This window comes from Mustela nigripes, chromosome 4 (genome assembly GCF_022355385.1).
Source record: "Mustela nigripes isolate SB6536 chromosome 4, MUSNIG.SB6536, whole genome shotgun sequence".
Classification (NCBI taxonomy): Eukaryota; Metazoa; Chordata; class Mammalia; order Carnivora; family Mustelidae; genus Mustela; species Mustela nigripes.
The window spans coordinates 93035096-93056960 of NC_081560.1; the positions used below are offsets into that span (position 1 = coordinate 93035096).

A 21865-nucleotide genomic window follows, 5' to 3' on the forward strand; every position below is an offset into this window, starting at 1 on the left:
ATCTACCTTTTTATTTTTTTTTTAATTATTATTTATTTTTTTTTAAGATTTTATTTATTTATTTGACAGAGAGAGATCACAAGTAGGCAGAGAGGCAGGCAGAGAGAGAGAGAGAGAGAGAGGGAAGGAGGCTCCCTGCTGTGCAGAGAGCATGACGAAGGACTCAATCCCAGGACCCTGAGATCATGACCTAAGCCGAAGGCAGCGGCTTAACCCACTGAGCCACCCAGGTGCCCCTGATATCTACCTTTTTAAATGTTGGGATTTAATGTGTGGACTGACTGCATGTATATTTTGAAAAGAAAGTGGTTTTTTTTTTGCTGGTGGGCCGAGTGCTTTGTATTTGTCTGTTAGATCTGGTTGGTTTATTGTGTTGTTCATGTCCTCTATTTCCATACTTATGTCTGCACATCCTACCCATTATTAACAGGGGTCCTGGACTCTCCTACTATCACTGTAGGACTTTGTCTCTCCCTTCCAGTCTGTTCATTTTTGCTTGATAAATTTTGATGGTCTGTCATTAGATGCGTAAATGTTTATACACACTAATCTTCTCTGTACTGAACCTTGTACTAATATATAATGTCCTTCCTTGTCTCTTGTAATTTTTTTTTTAGATTGTATTTATTTGTCAGAGGAAGAGAAAGAGAGCATGCAGGAGTGAGCAGAGGGGCAGAGACAGAGGGAGAAGCAAACTCCCTGCTGAGCAGGGAGCCTGATGCGGGGCTTGATCCCAAGACCCTGAGATCAACACCTGAGCCGAAGGCAGAGGCTTAACCCACTGAGCTGCCCAAGTGTCCCTCTTATAATCTTTTTTATTTAAAGTCTATCTTGTCCAATATTAGTATGGCTACCCCTCATCTCTTTTGGTAACATTTGCATAGATTATCTTTCTCCATGCTTTCACTATCGACCTGTGGGTTTATATGTCTCTTGTAGACAGCAGAGTTCGGATGTTTTCTTATCCATTCTGTCAATTTTTGACTTTTTATTGGATGGTTTAATTCATTTACATTTAAAGTAACTACTTTAAATTTAGTAACTTTATGAGAGGAACTGGGCATCAGGGTGGTGCAGTGGGTTAAGCGTCTAACTCCTGGTTTCAGCTCAGGTCCTGATCTCAGGGTCATGAGATCAAGCCCCGTGTCTGGCTCTAGGTTCCGCATGGAGTCTGCTTGGGATTCTTTCCCTCCCTCTCCTTCTGTCCCTCCAGCTCACGCTCTCTCTCTCCCCTTCAAATAAATAAATAAATAAATAAATAAATTTGAGGGAGAGAGAAAAAAAAATATATATATATATATTTTTTTTTTTTTTAAGAAAAGGAGGGACTTAACTTCTGTCACTGTGCATTCTGCCTCCGTGTCCTTTGTTTTCCATATACCCTATAGCTTGTTGAACTCATTTTCTGTCTTCTTTTGTGTTTACCTTTTATTTTATAGTGACATGTTTAAAGTCCTCCCTCATTTCCTTTGGTGTATATTCAATAGCTGTTTGCTTTGTGGTTGCCATGGGGATCACATTTAACATTCTAAAGTTACAACACTCTCATTTGAATTTATACCAGATTAATTTCAATAATATACAAAATCTTTGCTTCTTTGTAGCTCTACCCCACCTCTTTCAGTTGCTGATATCACAAAATTACACCTTTATACCTCAGGTGCCCCAAAACATAAGCTTACCTTTCTTTAAAATGCCTTAGTTTCTTCATTTATGCAGAAACAAGATTTGGGGTGACAAGACAGTCTAACTTTTTATTGTTAACAATTATTCATTGATAATGAATAATTGTCTTTTAATTTAAATTTATTAGTTAAAATTAAATCATGCAGAAAACAAAAAGTGAAGGTACGGACCCCTGTTACAATGAAATAGCTTTTATAATTACCATGTGTTTATTTTTCTTGAGGCCTTGAGTTCTCTGCGTGGCTTTAAGTTACAGCCTAGGGACATCACTTCACTCTGCAGAACTCTACTGAGCACTTCTCAGAGGGAAGGTCCAGTGGCTACAAGTTTCATCAGGGTTTGTTTCACTGAGGTCTTAACTTCTCCCTCACTTCTGAAGGACCGTTTTTCTGGATGTGACTCTCATTCATACTTGGTTTGGTTTTCTTCTACATCCTGAATATATTGGCTCGCTGTCTTCTGGCCTCCAAAGTTTCTTTTTTTTTTTTTTTAAATACACACATATATATATGCATATGCATATATATATTTTTTTTTTAAGATTTTATTTATTTGACAGACAGAGATCACAAGTAGGCAGAGAGGCAGGCAGAGAGAGAGAGAGAGAGAGAGAGAGAGAGAGAGAGTGTAGGAAGCAGGCTCCCCACAGAGCAGAGAGCCCGATGTGGGGCTCGATCCCAGGATCCTGGGATCATGACCTGAGCCGAAGGCAGAGGCTTTAACCCACTGAGCCACCCAGGCACCCCTGGCCTCCAAAGTTTCTGATGAGAAATTTACTGATTATCTTATTGAGGATATCTTGTATGAGAAGATTTGCTTCTCTCTTGCTGCTTTCAAGATTATCTCTTTGGCTTTTGTAAATTTGATTGTAATGTGTCCCGGTGTGTGTCACTTTGAGTTTATCTTTCTTGGAGATCACTGGGTTTCTTAGATGTTTATATTCATGCCTTTCGTTATGTTTGGGACATATTTGGCCATTATTCAATAGATATCCTCTCTGTGCCCCTCTCTCCTCTCCTTATGGCACTCCTGTGACGGGGTGTGTTGGTAGCTTGCTGGTGTCCTACGGGTCCTTTAGGCTCCAACTGCTTTTCTTTCCTTTTTCTTTCTCTTTCTCAGACATGGTGTGTTCCATTGTCTTGTCTTCAAGTTCACGGATTCTTTCTTCTGCCTGCTCAAATCTGCCTTGAATTCCAATAGTGAATTTTTTATTCCAATTACTGTACCTATTAGCTCCAGAATTATTTTTTAGGTTCTCTATTATTGGCATTTCATACAGTATTTTCTTGACTTTCTCTACATCTCCCTTTAGTTCTTTAAGACAGTTATTTTAAAGTATTTTCTTAGTATGTCTGCCATTACTTCTTTTTCAGACAGTTTCTACTGATTTTTTTCCTTTGAATGGGTCATACTTTCCCACAGCTTTGTATGCCTTGTGATTTTTGTCATAGTTGCACATTGGGCATTTGAATCGAATAATGAGATAACTCTGGAAACCTTTCCCTTCCCTCCCAGAGTTTGCTTGGTTGTTATCATTTTTATTGGGGTTTGTTTGATTGTTGCAGGCTGTCTCTGAGCCAAGGATCAGCCCGAGGTATGAATGCAATATCTGCTGAGGTATTTTCTTTTCTGAGCCTTTCCCTGGGCGTGGGCACAGTCCCTTTCTAATTTCCCTGTATATGCACTTGTTTTTGAATGTCCTAATTCTTAATGTCTAGATCCTGAAAGCGGATACAGCAGAAAATGAAGTGGAGGAATAAAGGTGCCCTGATCCTCTACATCTCCTGGAAGTCACTTCGAGAAGAAGCTTTTAATGATGGGGGAAGGGGTGAGAACAATAACTGGCCGCCTGCCTGTGTCTGCACCTCCACGATCAGAAGCACCAACAGCCATCAGAGCAGAGATCCTTGATATTTGGAGGACAGGGCTCTTTCTTGCCCACAGTGGCTCCCACAAGCTATGTGTGAGCTGCACCAGGACTGTGTGCCTAATGCTTGCCAGGGTCTCAGACTGCAAGATGGGTAGATATTACTGTGCTGAGAGATGAAATCGACCAAATTAACTCAAATTTCCCCTGGAAGCTGCAATCCTTCAACCAGAGTTACAGAACAGTTACATCAGAAAGATTCTCCCTGTGCAATTGTCCAGGTTGGGAGACATTCCTGGTGCTTCCAACTGTACCATCTTTCCAGAGTCCTCCTTTTCCAACGTGAAGGCTTTTGTTTTCCTCACTAACGGGTATGTATGCTGCTGGCACAGTACTATAGCCTTCTTCCCTTTTCATAGCCCTACACAGAGATGGGATGTCTGGAGCTCTCTTGTAGTCCTGAGGCATCAAACATGAAAAAAATGGCAAGATATATTAGAATGCAGAGGGAGTGACATCAGCAAAGTGGTGGACTAGGAAGCTCCAAGCTCTGGTGTTCCCACAGAAATATTGTAAAAAAGAAGAAGAAAAGTAGAGCTGAGGCGCCTGGGTAACCTAGTCAGTTAAGCATCAGACTCTGGGTTTCAGCTCAGGCCACAATGTCTGGGCAGTGAGAGCGAGCACATGCTCCACGTGGGGCTTGTTGAAGATGCTCTCTCCACCTCCCTTTGCCCTCATCTCCCTGAAAGAATAATGAGCACAACAGTCAGAAACAACCTCACAGGAGCTCTGGGAAATGACCAAAGGCGCAACTAAGAAAAATCCGTCTTCAAAACAGTGGGAAAGTTTGGTAGTGCTTTCACTCACCCTTGCCCGATTCCGTCCCCCGCTCGGTGGAGGTCTCAGTTTTGATGGCAGCACAATCACCTCACTCCCACCCTCGAATCAGAGGGAGCAGAGCCAGCCTTCTTTGCACGTGTCTGTGTACATATGTTCTCCCCTGTGTCAGGATCTAAAGGACCGATGCAAGGCACTTATCTCTCTTTCACCTGATGCACGACTTGGGAGGGCAAAGCGGCAGTCACTGTTCATAAAAGATGCCTGGGGCAAGGGATTACGGGTGGCGACATACAGTAGGTTATCCAGGCTCTGAGGAGAAGCTTGGAAAGTCAGCTTCATATACAGAGGTACTTAGAAAGGCCCACACATACGCAGCAAGAGACAAGTAATCGGAAAGACCGGCAAAGACCTAAAGCCTTCACCCTGGCTGATGCTGAGACTCAGCAAGCCTTGCTGAACATTAAAAGAGAGGTTGGGCGTGGAGCCAATCCAAGAGGATGGGAAAGAGGGTTGGTTGGTTTGCTTTCCTGCGTGTGCGTGTGCATGCGTGCCTGCACACATGTTCCATTCGTTCAGCTCCTGGTATTGAAGGCAACGTCTGCCGAGTATGGGCTGAATGTGAGTTACATGAGTGGGGACCACAGTGAGCACACGGGGGGCAGTCCTTGCACATGTAATTTGGAAAAGCATCAGAATTACTGGACTAAGACAGCCTTCCACAATAAAAACAAATAAACACAAACCAAATGCTGGGGAAGAATAATCTTATTTCCAGAGTAACCACATCATAACAGTCAAATGTCCAGGTCTCAACCAAAAAATGACAGTGTACAAAGAAATAAAGAAAACATGTCAAGCCAAAGGAACAAAAATCCTGATACAAACTTCTCCCAAGGAAGCCCGCAGACAAAGACTTAAAACAACCATCTAAAATATGCTCAATGAGGCAAAGGAAAAAGGCACAAAGACTAAAGGAAGCTAAGAAAACCACGTTATCAGTGAAATGATGTTATCAACAAAAAATAGAAAACCTGCAGAGAAACCAAAGACAGTCCAGAGCTGAGATATACAGTACCCAGAATGAAAGCCTCGCCAAAGGGTTCAAGAGCGCGCATGAGCAGGCAGAGCAAAGAACCCATGAGCTCAAGACGGAACAATTGAAACGATCAAGTCGTGAGGAGCAGAAATTGGGAAAAAAAAAAAAAAAGCATGAAGAAAACGAACACAATCTAAGGAACTTCAGAAGAGCATCAAGTGAAGTAACAGATAAATCATTGGAGTCGAGCAAGGAGAAGGGGGTAAAAAGGTTATTCAAAGGAATAATGACTGAAAACTCCCCAATTTGATAAAAGATATGAGTGTATAAATCAAAGCCGCTCAATCAATTTCAAGGAGGATAGATACAGAGACCCACATTGTGAAAACACAATATTCCAAAACTCATGGGAAACTGTTGTTGACAGAAAATCTTACAGCTGTAAAGGCATACCTTAAAAAAAAGATCTCAAACAAACAAACAAAAGTCTCAAAATAATAGCTTAGTTGTGTATCTTACGGAACTAGAACAACAAAAACAAACTAAATCTAAAACTGGCAGAAGGAAGGAAATAATAAAGCTTAGAGCAGAAACAGACAAGATCGAGAACAGAAAACAGTAGAGAAAACCAATGAAACTAAGGTCTTCAAAAAGAACAACTTTAGGTAGACTAAGAAAAAAGGAGAAGACAATTAATTCAATCAAAGATGAGAGAAAATAGTACAGCAAGTTTTAGGGAAATAAAAGGTAACACAAGCACGCTACCAACAACAGATTAAATGACCTCCAAATAAATTCACAGAAACACACAGCCCGCCACACTGAATCATGAAGAGAAAATCTGAGCAAAGTTACAACCAGTTAAGAGATTAAGCCGGTGATCAGAGCCTTTCTAACAGATAAAAGTCCAGGACCAGATGGCTTTGCTGCTGAATTTTAACTGATACATAAAGAAGAACCATTGCCCGTCCTTCTTAAGCTCTCCCAGCAAGCAGAAGAGGAGCAACACTGCTGGAAGCATTCTGTGAGGCAGCATTGCCTTGATAATGAAGCCAAACAAGGACATCACAAGGAAAGAACATGAGGCCAATATCCCTTATTAAATACAAAGCAAAAGTCAGCAACACGCACAAGGAAACAAAATCCAAACAGTGCACTGAGAAGGACTGCTACATCACGTCCAAGGGGCGTCTATCGCGTGAGCGCACAGGTTGCTCAACCTAAGAGACTCAATCGGTATAACATCCGACATTAATAAAGGGGGAAAGCCACTGCTATTTCAATTGATGCACTCAAGGTATTAGAACCAAAGACCCTTTCACCATCAAAAACACTAAGAAATAGGGGACACCTGGGTGGCTCAGTCAGTTAAGTGTCTAACTCTTGATTTCGGCTCAGGTCATGATCTCAGGGTCATAAAATCAAGCATTGCTTGCGCTGGGCTCTGCGCCTAGAGGGAAAGACTACCTCTTGAAATTCTTTCCTCCTCCCTCTCCCTCCCCTCCTCCCCCTACTCTCTCTCTCAAATAAATAAAATCTTTAAAAAAAAAAAAAAACACAACCCCACACACTAGAAAGAGAAGGGAACTTCCTCAACATGATAAAGGACATCTAGGAAAATCCCACAGCAAATGTCACACTCAGTGGTGAGAAGCTAGGAGTTTCCCTCTAAGATCAGGAATAAGACAAGGACGCCTTGTTCAGCGCCGCTATTTGACATTGCACTGGATGTTCCAGCCAGATCAGGTAGATAAGAAGACAAAAGGCATCCAAACTGGAGAAGACAAAGTAAAACTATCTCTGTTTACAGATGACATGATCCTATATATATAGGAAATCTCAAAGAATCTACAGGAAAGTTACCAGAGCCAAGAAACAAATTCAGCGAAGTTGTACTGAAAATATCAGGTACACAAAAGTCAGCTGGATTTTTATACACTAACAATAAACAACCTGAAAAGAAAATCAAGAATTCCATTTGCAATAGCATCAAAAAGAAATAAATACTTAGGAATAAATTCAAGGAGGTAAATGACTTATACACCAAAAACTACCAAACATTGCTGAAAGAAATTAAAGAAGGCACAAGTGATGGAAAGACACCTCACATTCCTGACTGGAAGACCAATTGTTAAGATGTCCCAACCACCCGAAGTGATCTACAGACTCAATGGTGCTTTTGTAGGAGTGCAAATGGAAACTCGAGCAGCCCCAAATATTCAAGAGCCATCTTAACAAAGAAGAACAAAGTTGGAAAACTCATGCTTCCTGTTTCAACAGTGACTACAAAGTCACGGTTCTCAAAACAGGTTTGGTACTGGAAAGACAGAGACCAGTGATGGCCTTTTCGATGCAGGGAGAACTTAATGTTTGCACACGGAAGAACGAAGCTGGATGGTTACCGCTCGACACACACGAAAACCAGCTCCAACAAGATCTAAATGAAAGAGGTGAAACTGTAAAACTCTGAGAAGAAAACATAGGAGACAGTCTTCACAACGCTGGATTTAGTGATGGTTTTTATGCTAGGACCCTGGAAAGCACGGGCAAAAGGGAAAATAAATTAGAATGTGTCAAAGTGGATGTGCTTCGTGCGTCAGAGGACATGGGCAAGGGTAACCCACAAAATGGGAGAAAACATTTGCAAAATGCGCACCAGACAAGGAATTAATATCCAGAATACACAAAGAGGACCTGCAACTCAGTGGCCAAACCACCCACTGCATTTAAAAGCAGGCAAGAGCGGAACAGGCGTCTTGCTGGAGAAGACACACGGGGAGCCGGTGAGAACAAGGATGTTCAGCACCATCCGTCCATGGGGCGTGGATCACGCCATCGGGCCACTGGCCTCACACCCAACAGGCCGGCGGTCACCGAAACAATGGAAACTAGCAAGCGTCGTCCACGATGCGGAGGCACAGCTGCTGGCGCTGCTGGGGGGACGCAGGGTGAGGTCCCTGAGAGCCAAACATGGAATGCAGCAGCGGCGACACGGCTCACAACAGCCGGAAGCTGGCACAAGCCGGGTGCCCATCCATGGACCAGGGGACACCGCGGACCATCCCTCAGCCTCAGCCCAGAAGGAAGCTCTGACCCAGGCTACTGCATGGACAGACAGACGCTGAGTGGGGAGAGCCAGTACACAGGGACACACCGCATGACCCCATGTGCATGTGGTCGAGTCCACAGAAGAGAAAGCAGAGTGGGAGGCGCCAGAGACAGGCCGGGGAGCTGGTGTTCCATGGGGACAGAGCTCCTGTTACGGGGGATGAGAACGTTCCGGACATGGGCAGTGAGCATGCTTAATGCCACTGAATTGGACACTTAAAATGATTAAGGTGAGACATTTTTTTAATACATATTTTACCACTTAAAAAAGAAAAGATGGCAAGACAGAATAACTTGGGTCTCTGAGGTGTAGTGACAGTCTGCAGCCTTCCTGACACCTGAGAGAAGCCACCCCTCGAATCAGCCTGCCCTTCGCTTTCTCCAAATGCAGCTGAATGCACTCCAAAGCCACGAGTGGTTAGACCGCGCCCCTCCACCCAGCTTCCCCTGCAACCGCCACCATTGCTCTGTGGGGCCCTCAACCTCCCTGGCCAGGTGACTCTGTGTGGGGCTTGTTCTGGGCATTAAGAGGGTTTCAGCAGCATCCCTGGCTTCTAGCCAGGGCACACTGGCAACACTGCCCTCCAGACCTTCTAAATTGTCTCCACTCCTTACCAGATCCCTTGCAAGCACATATCATCCCTGTTGAGAACCCCATCACCTTTTTCTTTTTTTTTTCTTTAAGACTTTATTCAATTATTTGACAGAGATCACAAGCAGGCAGGGGGTGGGTGGGAAGCAGGCTTCCTGCTGAGGAGAAAGCCCGAAGCAAGACTTGAACCCAGGACCCCGGGATCATGAACTTAGTCAAGAGCAAAGGCTTAACAGACTGAGGCCCCAGGTGTTCTGAGAACCACAGGGTCTGCTGAGCACCCCCCCACCCCCCTGCTCACTGCTTGCTACAGGCATGGGTGCCCTCCTCCCAGCTCGGCTGGGACCCCACCAAGGCCCCTCTTTGCTTCCCAAATTCTGCCTGTCCTTTACCGCTCACACCAAATCCTCCATCAGTGGGGGGATGGTGGGGACTACAACCACCACCCCAGACCCCCAATGGCTCCCCCTGCTCCAGCCATCACAGCACTTGGCCTGTGGCCTTCTGTGTGTGTCTTTTGCTCCTGGAGGCTAAGTTCGTGGTTCCAGGGGGCAGGGATCCTTAACACATGTAAGGGTCCGATCTACACATCTCGGTGAACACTGGAGACTGTCTGTCCTTGAGGCTCAGCAGCAGACCAGCTGTCTGGCTTTGTCCCTGCTTCCCGGTGCGGCAGCCATGAGCACCTTGGGAGGCTGCTTCTCCAGGCCCCTGCCGCAGTGGGGAAGGGCCCGCAGGCCCATGGAGAGGGTGACCCAGACCTGAGGCCAGTAGAAGCCAGAGTCAGCTTTATAGAACCCCCCCATGGACAAGACCCCAGATCCCTCCCAAGGGTCCCCTAGATGGGGCAGGTGGGCAGCCCAGACAATTTGTTCCTCACTGCTGTCTCCATAAGCACCTCAGGCCCACCTCCAGGACCCACCAGAGACCTTAGCTCTCAACACACCAAGATGTGGGCAGGGCTAAGAACACAGAAACCAGGCCACGGAGCAGGGGCTGTCGGGATTGGAGCCAGTCATCCGGGCCGAGTGGGGACAGGTCTGCAAAGCTGAGCCTGGATGCTTGCTCTCTACCTAACAAGCACCGTGTGGCTCCCACGTTCCTCCCAGCCCTGGCAGCTGGGGGTCTGTCTTCATGGGGGCCCATTTGTGGCAGTCCGCCCGCAGTGGTCCCTCAGGTGCCATAGCTTCTGGACTTCCGAATCGGGGGGTCAGTGAGTCAGACAGTGAGCTGCAGGACCCCAACGAGCCTGGAGAAGGTCTGAAGCAGGGTCCCCAGGCGGGGGACCGCCCTGTCCAGGAGCAGATGAGGGTAGGAAGGGATGGGCCTCTGACTTCACCAGAAACCAAACCGCCTTGGCAACCAGACACAGCCTGGGGCAGCCCCAGTCTCTGCCCTGAGTCACAGAGGTGACACAGAGGGTGTGTCCAGGCTGCTGCTTCAGGGGGCAGAATACAGCCTGGTCAGTACATCCTTTCCTTCCACTTTGAACTGGAAACAGTCAAGAGCCTCGGGGAACAGGGATGGTCTCAGGGAAGAGCTTGACCCTGTTAGGAGTCCCAGCTGGGCCAGCAACGCCACTTGGCTCAGCCCTGCCTCTGCAGGCCTCACAGGCCAGCAGGGAGAGCAGGCCCCAGAGAACAGCTTTGTGGGACCAAGGCAGTATTAGGGACACAAAGAGGGTGCCCAGCCCAGGCAGGGTGTCAGGAAGATTTGGAGAAAGCCATGGGCCAGCAAGAGTGTATCCAAATTTACACAAGAAGGTCACCCATCCAGATCTCAATTTCAGACAATGAACAATTCTTTAGTGTATCGCAAGTATTGCATGAGACATACTTAGGCTAAAAAGGGACACTCTTGGGGCACCTGGGTGGCTCAGTGGGTTAAGTGGCTACCTCTAGCTCAGTTCATAATCCCAGGGTTCTGGGATCGAGCTCCACATTGGGCTCCCAGCTCAGTGGGGAGCCTGCTTCTTCTCCCTCTCCCTCTCTCTCTGCCTACTTGTGATTTCTTTCCATTTCCTTAACAAATAAATAAAATCTTAAAAAAAAAAAAAAAAAAAAGTTGACACTCTTCATCACTGCACCTCATGATGCAGACCAGGCTTGGAGAAGGGACGGGGCAAGCCTGAGTCACACTCGCTCACCTAGGGTTCCAGAGCGGCATCTGCGATCTAAGCGCCTGCCCACTCTGTCCCAAGCCAGGTGGCACTGGCCTGGCTTGGCTTTCTGCAAGCACTGGCTTCCCAACCTGCAGAACGCGGTACGTGGGCAGGCATTAAGGCCTCCCCTGGGGGTGCTTGGGACCCGCATCTTAGGGACAGGCCCCCATGACTGGGGCACACAACACGAGAGGCACTCTGGGCACAGCCACCCGCAGGACACTGGGGCTGCCTGTCCTCACGGCATGTCCTAACACAGGAACGCTTGTGTGAGTCACTTGACCCTGCTCACAGATGAGACCCCAGGGGAAGCCAAGACAAATGAGGGGCCTTGCTCGAAGCCCAGCTAGGCCAGCACATTGTCTGAAGGCCTGCCAGCATGGCACTCTCAGCTTGGCTGCAGGCTTGTGGGTAAACCCCAAGCTGGTGTCCTGAGAGGGTGTCTGCCCAGCGGGGTCCGGCCCCCTCCCCAGCGGGTAAGCATGGTTTCGCTTCCCAGGCACACCCGGCAGGGACAGACACCAGAGCCTGGAGGCAGGACCTCCTGGTGCTCCCTCCTGGCAGGGAAGCCAGCAATGCCTCCTCACACGGATTCCACCTGCCCACCTGCTGCTGCCCCAAGACCAAAGTGGGAGGTGCAGTGAGCTCCGGAGTCCCGGGTCCCAGGTCCTCTGCAGATGTGGGGTGCAAGCCGCCGGCAGGGCACCCGCGCACTTTGTGCTCCGGGTCCAGAGGTTCCCAGGAACACAGTGTCCTCCTGCCCGTTATCACCCACTGGCCTATCTGATCGGGTGCTCCCCAGCTTGAAAAACACCTGCCCATTCACCTCCTGCGTTTTCAGTACGTCACTACGTTATCTCTGACACAAGACAGTTTTTGAGCTTTTCCCAATTTTGGTGACAACCACCTCTGACTCCTTTCGACCTCAGATATGCTGGGTCCCCTCCCACCTGTTGTACTCATACACGCCGGTCCCTGTCTATGTGCTCGCCGCGCAGGCACCCCAACCCTTCTGCCCCGGCTCAGCGCCAGCCCCTCACAGGCCCCGGCCAGTGGAGCCCACAGCTTGGATGCGTCCAAGGCCTGATGCTCAGAGGCCCCTCACCTGCCTGAATAGCGGCGCCTGCTGAGGCTTCTGCGTGGGTTTGACTCTGCAGCAAAGGAATGGGGTGGTCATTGCCAGCCTTCCCTGGGGGAGCTTCTGCCTCGAGCTTAGAGCAGGCTCACCCCACTGTACCCCACCCAGGCCCAGGGTACCCTTCCCGTGCAAGGTCTGTCCGTCTCTGGTTTGGGCATCCATCAGATGGACAAGTCCCTAGAAGCCTGTTTCCCCATATACAAATTAAGTAAAGAGACACAACGGGGACTATCCTCAGGGTGGGGTGAGATTTCTGAGCCCCGGGATACCCTCCCTCTGCGGGGTCTGGGCGCAGAGACACACCACTTTTTCCACTACTCCCGCCAGCTGGTGAGAGCGCCAGCCATGCTGGCTACACTTCTTTGGGAGCAGAGAGCAGACCGTCCTGAAATCACGCCCACCCACCAGCCCTCGCCTGCTCCCTGCACTTAATGAGCTCAGCATGCCAAGGAATTTTCCTGGGGCTTGTTGAGGGTGATAGGTATACAGCCCCGGCTCCATCCCCAGGCAGGGACAAAGGCTCAAACCAGCTCTCTTGGACCCCAAGGCTCCTGCATCTGCATCCAGGCTGGTTCTGGGACACAAGCCCACTGGCAAGAAGCACTGGAAGTGACAGGCTCAGAGGGCCTAGAACCATCTGGGAGAAGGCTGTCCACAGCCAGGCCTCAGCGCCTTGCCTGCCTCAAGCAGGTGGGACAATGCCCCGTGGACTGAAGCCCTGCAGCCTGGTGGCTCCAGGCCTGCTGAAACCCCAGTGGCCCACTGGGGCTTGCTAGCAGAGCCCCACCTGAGCGGTCCCGTCGCAAACCAGAGGGGTACACAGAAATCCTCAAACACAACCGGACCAGAAACGTTGAGACCCTGCCTGCCCCAAGCACAGACCACATGCAGACGAAGTGGAGGCACAGCCTCCCCAAGGCCACGCTGGCCTCAGGACGCCCACAAGCCAGTAACGATGATACTAGGACTCTGCCCCCTTAAGACCCCCACCTGCTGACAGCAGTGGAGCAGTGGAAAGAAGACCCACCTTCTGAGCCACAGGCGGGGAAGGCTGGGAGCTGCTGGCTTGGCACCCAACAGCCGGGGAGCACCCAACAGCCGGTGCACGCAGCCCAGCAGCACACGTACTCTGGGAACACACTCGTGTGCCCACAGGAGGACAGGACAGGAGCCAGTACTCCAGCTCCGGGACAGAGGCTGAATTTACGATGCACCCGAACTTGTAAGTGGAGGGACGGGGCTCCTAGCTGGGCAGGCCCACCTTCTCTGAGCTGCAGGGGAGGTAGGCTGGTCCGTCTGGCCGGCAGTGGGCTGGCCCAGGGACCCAGACGGGCCACTGCAGCCCCTCACAGGTGACCTCTGCTGGCCAGGCGGCCACCATGCACAGCAGGCAGAGAGCCAGGCCCAGCCTCTTGGAAGCAGTTTAATTCCCAAGGTTGCCAGGGATGAGCACCGCTTCCTGCTTGCAGGAAACCGAATCAGGACAGCTGCAATCTGTTGTCACGAAGCACAAGGCCAGCCTGGCTGGGCCTCCCCGGAATCCAGTCCAGCCAGGTGGGAAGCTCGGTGCGCAGCCCTGGAAGGGGCCCTGGGAGATGGCAAGGCTGCGCAGACCTCAGGAAGGCACAGCTGTGGGTCTGCGTCTCTCTTTCCGATGTCTGAAGTTGTGCAGGGGATTCTGGGTCTTGGCCTTCTGCTGGGCAAAGCCGCAGGTTAGCCCGAGGGCACCATATGTCCGTCTGCCTAGATGGACTCAGGGAGGGGAGAGGTGGGGCCCCTTGGCAAGGCCCTACAGGCCACGAGCTAAGGACAGAAGCCACTCTGGTCACCCTCCGTGGCCCACTAAACACCACCTTCCTCTTCCCACCGCCTAGAGCACGGGCCAGACAGTGAGGACAGAAAAGCAAACCGTCCTGTGTTCTTGAAGCTGCCTGGGGGTGGCCCAGCGAGTGTCTGACCCTCACAACTTCCCCCACTCAACCCAAGAGTCTGGGGCCAGGTCTGGGACCTTGCTCATCCCTCCCAAAGGCAAGGGGCACGCGAACCATGATGACACAGAGGAGGGAGGAGGGAAGCCCTGCGGCACGGCCAACGCCCCGCCACGCGTACCTTGACCTTCCTGGAGGCCAGCTTCTTCCGCTTCTTGTGAGGGCGCACGAGGCCGCGCAGAGCAGGGGGAACTAGAAGAGGCACAGACTCAGCCGCGGCCATGGCCCCTCGCAGCCCACCCTTCCTCCAGCTGGCTCCGACACCGCGCCTGACACACCAGCCCCACCTTTGATGGGCCCAGGGCTGCCAAGAATGGCGCCGCCGGGGCGAGACCACACAAACCTGTGCTGAATCCCTCCCCGGCTGCCCTTAAGTCCCTCACAGTAAGCATGTGGCAGAAAGCAAAACTCGCATGTTTCTAAGAAAAAAAAAAAAAAAATTGCTGAAATACAACAGAGAACTCTGTGTAACTTCTCCCTACCCGGCCCATAATTACACATGCACCCGGCACAATGGGCCTCTCCCCTCACAGCCTTCCAACACCCATGGCCACATGGTCACTGCTGCCACCTGTGGCATGACCCTTGACCCTCCACCTGACCTCGGCAGGGCCCCAGATCTCAACATGCCTCCACACCCCATGGCTGCCCTCTCCCCACTCACCCGACCCTTGAGGCCCTCCAGCCTCACACTCCTGCCAGAGACTTTGCCCCTACAGGGCAGAGGAAGGGGGTCCCTGGTCCCCACGTGGCCGACAAGCCTGTTCTCTCCGGGGCCGACAGACTCCAGCTGCCCCACCCCATCTTTGCCTGGTGACCGGCCCCGTGTCCTCTGACAGGGGCGGCACTGCCTCCCGCCCCCGACACCCCCTTCCACACCTCCGTGTCTGCCTGGCCCTTTACCAGCTCCTGCCCTCAGGCACCTGGCCTCCATGCGGACTCTGCCCACACCCATGGCATGGGGGTCCCCACACTGCCTGCTTCTCACGTCTGCAGCAGAGGGGGCTCCCGACTGCCTGGGTGCAAGGGGAGCATGCCCGCATCTAAGCAGATGTGTCCGTGTATGCTCGTGCATGTGCTGGCTGCCCGGCCTCCAAGGTCTTGCCTCAGCCCGGCACACATGGCGGTCCCCGCTGCTTACCCAGGTAGTCAGGGACGTGGCCCAGGTGAGGCTTCACCACGGCAGGGTGCAACGGCAGGTCGTGCCGCAGCAGCTGGAGGTCCCGGGGGTTGTCTTCAAAGTACGTCTATGGGGGACGGGCGCACGACAGGGTCAGTCTGCCTTCCGCAGCTCCGCGGGGGCCTCTGAGCGGGTGTGCCGTGCCCTCCTGGAGCCGCTGCAGTGCTGGTCACCCACCTCCCTCAGGCGCCACGTCTGCGGGGACACTGCCCTTCCTGCGAGGCAGCCGTGCCCCACACGCTCTCCACGCAGGGCCCCACGCGGGCCACCTCCCCCAAACATGTGACTTCGCCTAGCAGGTCCCCATGGCGCCCTCCCCACTGCGTGTCCCGAGGACAAACTCCACAGCGGCAGTCACGCATCCCCCACAGACGCCAAGCCTCACCTTGAGCCTCTCCGAGTGCAGAAGCTCCTCCTTGATCTCCTTCAGCCTTGCCTCTCGAATGGCCTGTTTGGTCACCGAGCGCATGGCGTCCTGGGCGTACACACCAAAGGTCAGGATGGCAGCAGGGCAGGGCACTGCCCTGTCCTCCCTTGTGCCTGCCTCAGTGCTCAGTGGCAGGGGCCTAACCGGGGGAACTCACCCACCCACACAACCACAGACCCCGCTCACCCGGCAGCGATAGCGGAAGCCCTCAATCTCCTCCATGCGGAACTGGTAGGGAAGCAGGACGGGGGCCCCGTTCTCTGTGGAGAGAGAGCACGGCAGTGAGGGTCCCCTGAAGGTTTGGGACGGGTCTACCGGAGGCCATCTGCCCAGAGCCCCCAGCCCCTCCCAAGGACGAAGCAGCCCAGCCCCCAGCCCACACCTTCCCCGTGAGGAACACATGCGGTGAAACGCCCAAGTCCCGTGGATGGCCCACAACAGCTGGTCCAGCACACTGTGCCGGGGCAGCCTCTTGGGCCCTGGGTACCTGTCACAGCAGCCTCACCACCTGCCCACCCCCCCATCCTCCTCCCCCACAGCCATTCTGGATACTCGACATTCGCGACAGAGTGGTGTCTCAGTGCGGAAGTAGCCCTCACGCTCCCGCCAGCCAGCGCCCCGGACCCCCGCCTGCATGAGCCCACAGTGTCTGTCCCAGACCCCCAACAAAGGCAGGAACAAGGCCCCTTTGGGGAGCCTCCTGGCTGGTGGACAGCCCTCCCCATGCCTCCTCTGCTGACCACCACTCAGCCTGGAACAGCACCAGTTGCACAGCTGCAGCGTCGCCTCCAAAAGGCCCGGGGCGGGGGGCGGTGCCCAGGCTTGGGCCTTGCAACTTGGGAGTCAGAGAAGGACCCCCTGCCCCCCAATGAGCTCCCTCTCCTAGGTCCTCTCCTGAGACACCACCAGCCCCATCTCCCAAGACCCCCTCTACCCACCCTTGGCTCTTTTGCCCCTTGAGTCTGGACCTCGACTTGCACATCTCGGGGGACCCTGCCTGCCACCCATGTTAGGATGAGGATGGGGCAGGAAGGAAGCACATGGTGGGGCCGAGTGGGAGGTGCTGCCATCACCACCGCTGAGCCTAAGGCGTCAATAGGAAGAGAACGCAAGGTTCTTACCTCCGAGAAGCTCCTCAATCATGTGCAAGTGAGACTGCTCAATAGGCAGCACGAAGGTCAAAACCATGCCCGGGTTGTTGGCACGTGCCGTCCTGCAAGAACAGACCACCCAGACTAAATCTCTGACCCGAGATCCTGGTGCCTGCCCACCACGCCCCAGCTCTCCCACCTGCCAGCTCGATGGATGTAAGCCTCAGGGGTGGGCGGCAGGTCAAAGTTGAGCACAGCAGACACGTGATGGAAGTCTATGCCCCGGGCCACACCTGCCTCCAGGTCAGAGGCCCTGTGGGGAGATGTCCCAACAGTCAGACGGACCCCCCCCCCACCAAGGTTAGCAATCTCAAGCCATTTACCAGTAAAATCACTCAATAAAGCCTTACAGCAAATCAGAGAACTCTAACAGATTGAAAACTCTAAAATCAGGAATCAGGACTATATCAGAAGCTGGGGTAGCGGGGGTGGCTGAGCCCTCGCCTTGACCTCAGTGCCGCAACACAGGGCAACCTGGCAACCACCCCCAGACAGCCTGCTGGGCAGATGCTAGGTTCCCAATCCCTTCAGAAACCTCCTCTGGACAGGTCACAGCTGCACGCCCAGCACAGGCTGCACGATGACCTGACAGCCCACAGGGCTGGCCCTGCCTGCCGCCCCGGAGTATGTGCACGCGCGCCCTTCACACTTCTCCAGACCGTGGCAGTGAGCAAGGCCCCCACCAGCAGCCAGACCCCAAAGCAGGATGCCTTGCTCAGGGACTCCAGTTTCATCACCTTCTGAAAGGCTGAAAGACAGGTCGCGAAGTGCGCCAGGGAAGGGACTCACCTGTCCCCCTTGGAGCCTCTGCCCCGGCGCTTGCCCTTGATGGGGGCCCCCAGGACTTCGGCGTCGGTCGCTATGACGCAGTCGTAGAAGCCCTGGTTGAACTGGGAGATGATATGGCACCTACGGCCCAAGAATAGAAGAAGCCTCAGCCCCAGAGCCAGTCAGGGGCCCCCTCCAACCCCCGACATCATCATGACCGTTGTCCCAACTCTTTCCTCTTCTCCAGCTCTGCTCCTGCATAACCTTCACGCCTCAGCTCCTCAGCTGAAGACGAAGCGACAGTGGAAATCTCAGGGCCGTGACACAGAAACTCAGTAGAGTTGGTCGAGCCCACAGCCTGGCCTCCACTTCCCACTGCCCACCACGCCCCAGCTCCACCCCATCTCCCCCTCCCAAGTCTCAGCTGAAGGGCCTGGCCTGGAACCTGGAGCACAGCGGGAGCTCTCCGTTGAGTACACAGGCAGGGATGCTGAATTGCTCCAGGAACAGGCGCAGCCGGTAACTCCTCTCCAGAGTGTTGACAAAGAGCAGGGACTTGCCACGGACCAATGACAGCTTGAGCAGGGCATATAGCAGCAGGAACTTGTCTTCCTCCGTCTGGCAGACCACCTGGAACTGCCGCAGCTGGTCTGGCCCCGGCAGCTGGGACTCCTGCAGCTTCAGAGTCACCTGAAGGGAAAGAACCCCGTGGTCAGGAAAGAGGAGGAGACGGAAGAGCCCCAAGCTGCTGGCTCAAAGCAGGGCAGCCCGCGTCCCCTCCCACTGGGAGACATGACAACTCAATGCACCCCAGCTGTGCGCTTTGCAGAGGATGTAAGGTTACAAGGTGTTGCAAATACAGAAAAGAGAACACACGGAAAATGAGGACACAGACCTACAATGATAAACTCTCAAAACCAAGTTCAGGTACGTGAGAGCTTTGGCCGTGCTGCTCAAAGCAGCCTTTCCGAGTCTCAGGGGTCCCTGCTCCTGCCTTCAGGTAAGCGTGTCTGGACCACCCCCCACAAACACCTACAATGACGTAGCGACTGCAGACTAGTAGATGGGGCATGCTGAGGACCATCAGCTTCTGGTGCCTCAGGACCAGAGGGTTAACCTGCTCACGAGTGTCGCACCCGAAATACCAGAGAACTCCTTTGAGCAACAAGTGTCATGTCCTGGGCCCCAGAAGCTTACTGGGTTATGGAGTACCAGCTCCTTGAGTGCTTGCACATCCTCGTTAAAGGTAGCTGACATCAGAAACGCCTGGTAAATCCGGGGCAGGTGACTAAAACCAAACAGAGCCCATCAGCCTCCAGCTCTAGACCCTAGGGTCAGTCCCGGCCACACACACCCCTTCCTTACCAGAGCAGACTCTTAAGTTCCTCCTCGAAGCCGAAGGAGAAGAGAAGATCAGCCTCATCCAGCACCAGCAGCTCCAGGGAGTCTCGCAGGACCAAACTGGCCTGCTGCAAGTGGTTCAAGATGCGTGATGGGGTCCCCACGACTATGTCGGGCTTCTCCATCAGCACAGCTCTGCAGGTGGGCAACACCTTGGTGTTGGGGAGTACGCACCCACCCACACCTCACCCCGGCCCGCCCTGTTTGCTGCACACCAACCCAGCAAACCCAATCCCACATTCCCGCACAGGCTCACTCCTCCGAGGCCCTAGGGCTCTCACCCACCGCTGAGAGGCAGTATCCTCAGCAGATGAAACGTCGGCCACCCGGATGTCTCGCGCGCAGTAAGCAGCCAGCTGCTGGATCATGGACCAGGCCTGGCGTGCCAGCTCCTTGGTGGGCACCAGGACAAGCCCTCTCACAGCCTGCTCTACTGCAGGGCCCGTCTGCAAGAGCACGAATGACAGGCTTCAGCCTGCCGGCCCGCATCCTCAGGGCCACCTGACCTCCTCAGTCTGACCCAATGCTGGGGCATTCCACACGACTTAGCTGCGTTCTGACCAACCCTCATTGACTGCCACCCTCCCCAGGACAGAAGGAGGGCGGAACTGACCCTCAAAAGACGCCACTCCGTGGTTAGCACGTTAGTGAACACACAGCAGCCAGAGCGCTGCACGGTCCCCTGAACCCCACAAGCAGGACTGAGAGAAGCTCCCGCTTCTTAGAGCAGGTGAAGAGAAAGGGATGCGCAATAGAAGACGCACAGAAGGATGACATCAGCGCCCGGGCCGGGGCCAGGCGACTCGAATGCAGCCGGAGCGCGGAGCACAGCGGCACCCCGGGCCGGCCTTCGGGAGCCCCGGACCCCCAACCCCGCCGCTGCGACCCACCGCCTTCCTGTGGAGCAGCAGCTGCAGCGCGGGAAGAGCGTACGCGGCCGTCTTCCCCGAGCCCGTGCGGGCCCGAGCCAGCAGGTCCTTCCCCTCCAGGGCCAGCGGGATGGCCTTCTCCTGGATCAGCGTGGGTCGCGACCAGCCCAGGTCGGCGACGGCCTAGGAGACACGACGCGCGGTTCAGCGCGCCACCCCTCCGCCGCTCCCAGCCCCGCTGACCCGGCCGCTCAGCCCTCCCCGGTACCTGCAGGAGCCGGGGGTCGAGGCCCATGTGCTCGAAGCCCAACGCCTCCGGGTCCGCCATGTCGCGGCTGGGCGGGGACAGCGCGCACTCGCGCAGGGCAGGAAGGGCGCGAAGGCGCGTGGGGCGCCGCCACCAATCAGCTTCGCGGGCACCGCCCCCTCCCGGAAGTGCTGGAGCCTGGGCTTCCGGCAGCCGGCGGGGCTGCGCGGCTGCGCAGATGCGCGAGCCCGGGGTCTCGGGGGAGGCGGGGCCGCCGTCGGCTGCCGGGGCCTCTTGGGCATAAGTCTTGCTCACCGCTCTCCCTTGCCTCACGGCGATTCCCTCAGCGGCTCTTGCGGTAACCTACGACGTGCGGTGCCCCGCGGATCGTCCCTGGGCATGCCAGCACGCGGTCCGGGGGCACGGGCGGGCGGAGCTCTAGAGACGGAGGTGGGCTGGCCTGTGGCTGCCAGTCGACCATCCGAGCGGCGTAGCTAACGACAAGGACTCGGTCCCCAGCTGTGTCGGCTCGCTGTCGCGGCCTAGCCGGTCACCACAGGCCCAGCGGCACGAAGCGGCCCAGCTTCTCTGCTGTGGTTCCGCAGGTGTCCTGCAAGGTCTCGCGGGGCTGCTGTCGTCCTGGAGACCCGGAGGGACGCTTTCTCCCTCGCCTTCCGCGTTGCCTGCGCCCCACTTCTTCCTCCGAGCCAGCGCCGGAGGCCGGAGTCCTCACGTCCCACCATGGCGACCCCTGGCCGCCACTTTTTACGAACCTGGAGATGACCCTGCGCTCGCCCGCCTAGTCCGAGACCATCTGTCTTAGAGTCCGTCGGTAGCAACCTTCGTTCCCTTTTGCCCAGAGCCCGAGAGGAGGCCTCACCCCCCACGCGCGTGTTTTGCAGGAAGGATGTGGTACAGTCTAAGCAAACAAGAATTCCAGAACAGAACTAGGGTAGTGTTGGGAGGAATAACAGAATTACCTCAATGTAGCCAAACTGGTTTCTAAATGCAACTTTTCCAGACCGTGGGGTATCTGTGGATGTCACACGGCAGCCTGGAATTCCTCCCCACAGCTGCCACCTGCTGGCCCATCCTCCCGCCATCCGTCGGTTCCTACCTGCCCCATCAGTAGGACAAACGCTCCTTCTCATCAAACCTTCACAGGGGAAACCTGGACCTTGGGAGCTACTGGCAGAATCAAGATGCACTGACTTGTGCCTACAGCTGGACAGACCACCAAAGGCTGCAGGGTTGCCTGCCCTCCCACAGTCCACCAGAACAGCCACGGTGGCAGAGACGTGTTCCCTGCCTGACCTGTCCCGTAGTTCCCGGGAAGCTCAGGCCAGAGGCCCACGCGGCTAACCATCTCATTTTCTCCGGGTTCATTCTAATGTGAGAAAACCGAA

The 21865-nt window shown here is 53.8% G+C and overlaps 1 protein-coding gene across 2 annotated transcripts; it reads right to left on the reverse strand.

Moving 5' to 3' along the window:
• Nucleotides 1–1892: 1892 nt before the first annotated feature.
• Nucleotides 1893–21737, reverse strand: DDX56 (DEAD-box helicase 56). 2 transcript variants are annotated; one of them, XR_009403883.1, is made up of 15 exons: nt 20481–21737; nt 20234–20395; nt 19629–19789; nt 19308–19478; nt 19140–19230; nt 18388–18632; nt 17964–18083; nt 17314–17427; nt 17145–17236; nt 16210–16283; nt 15982–16071; nt 15558–15663; nt 14538–14608; nt 13456–14121; nt 1893–4012 (listed from the first exon to the last, which is right to left on the reverse strand). XR_009403883.1 is itself a non-coding variant. In XM_059397127.1 (14 exons), exons 1-14 carry the CDS (start codon nt 20538–20540, stop codon nt 14044–14046), a joined length of 1635 nt encoding a protein of 544 aa, XP_059253110.1. In that variant the 5' UTR covers nt 20541–21737; the 3' UTR covers nt 8763–14043. The 2 variants fall into 2 exon arrangements, 1 of the variants encoding a protein (XP_059253110.1); XM_059397127.1 differs by lacking the exon at nt 1893–4012 and having other exon boundaries at nt 8763–14121.
• Between the last annotated feature and the right edge of the window lie 128 nt (nt 21738–21865).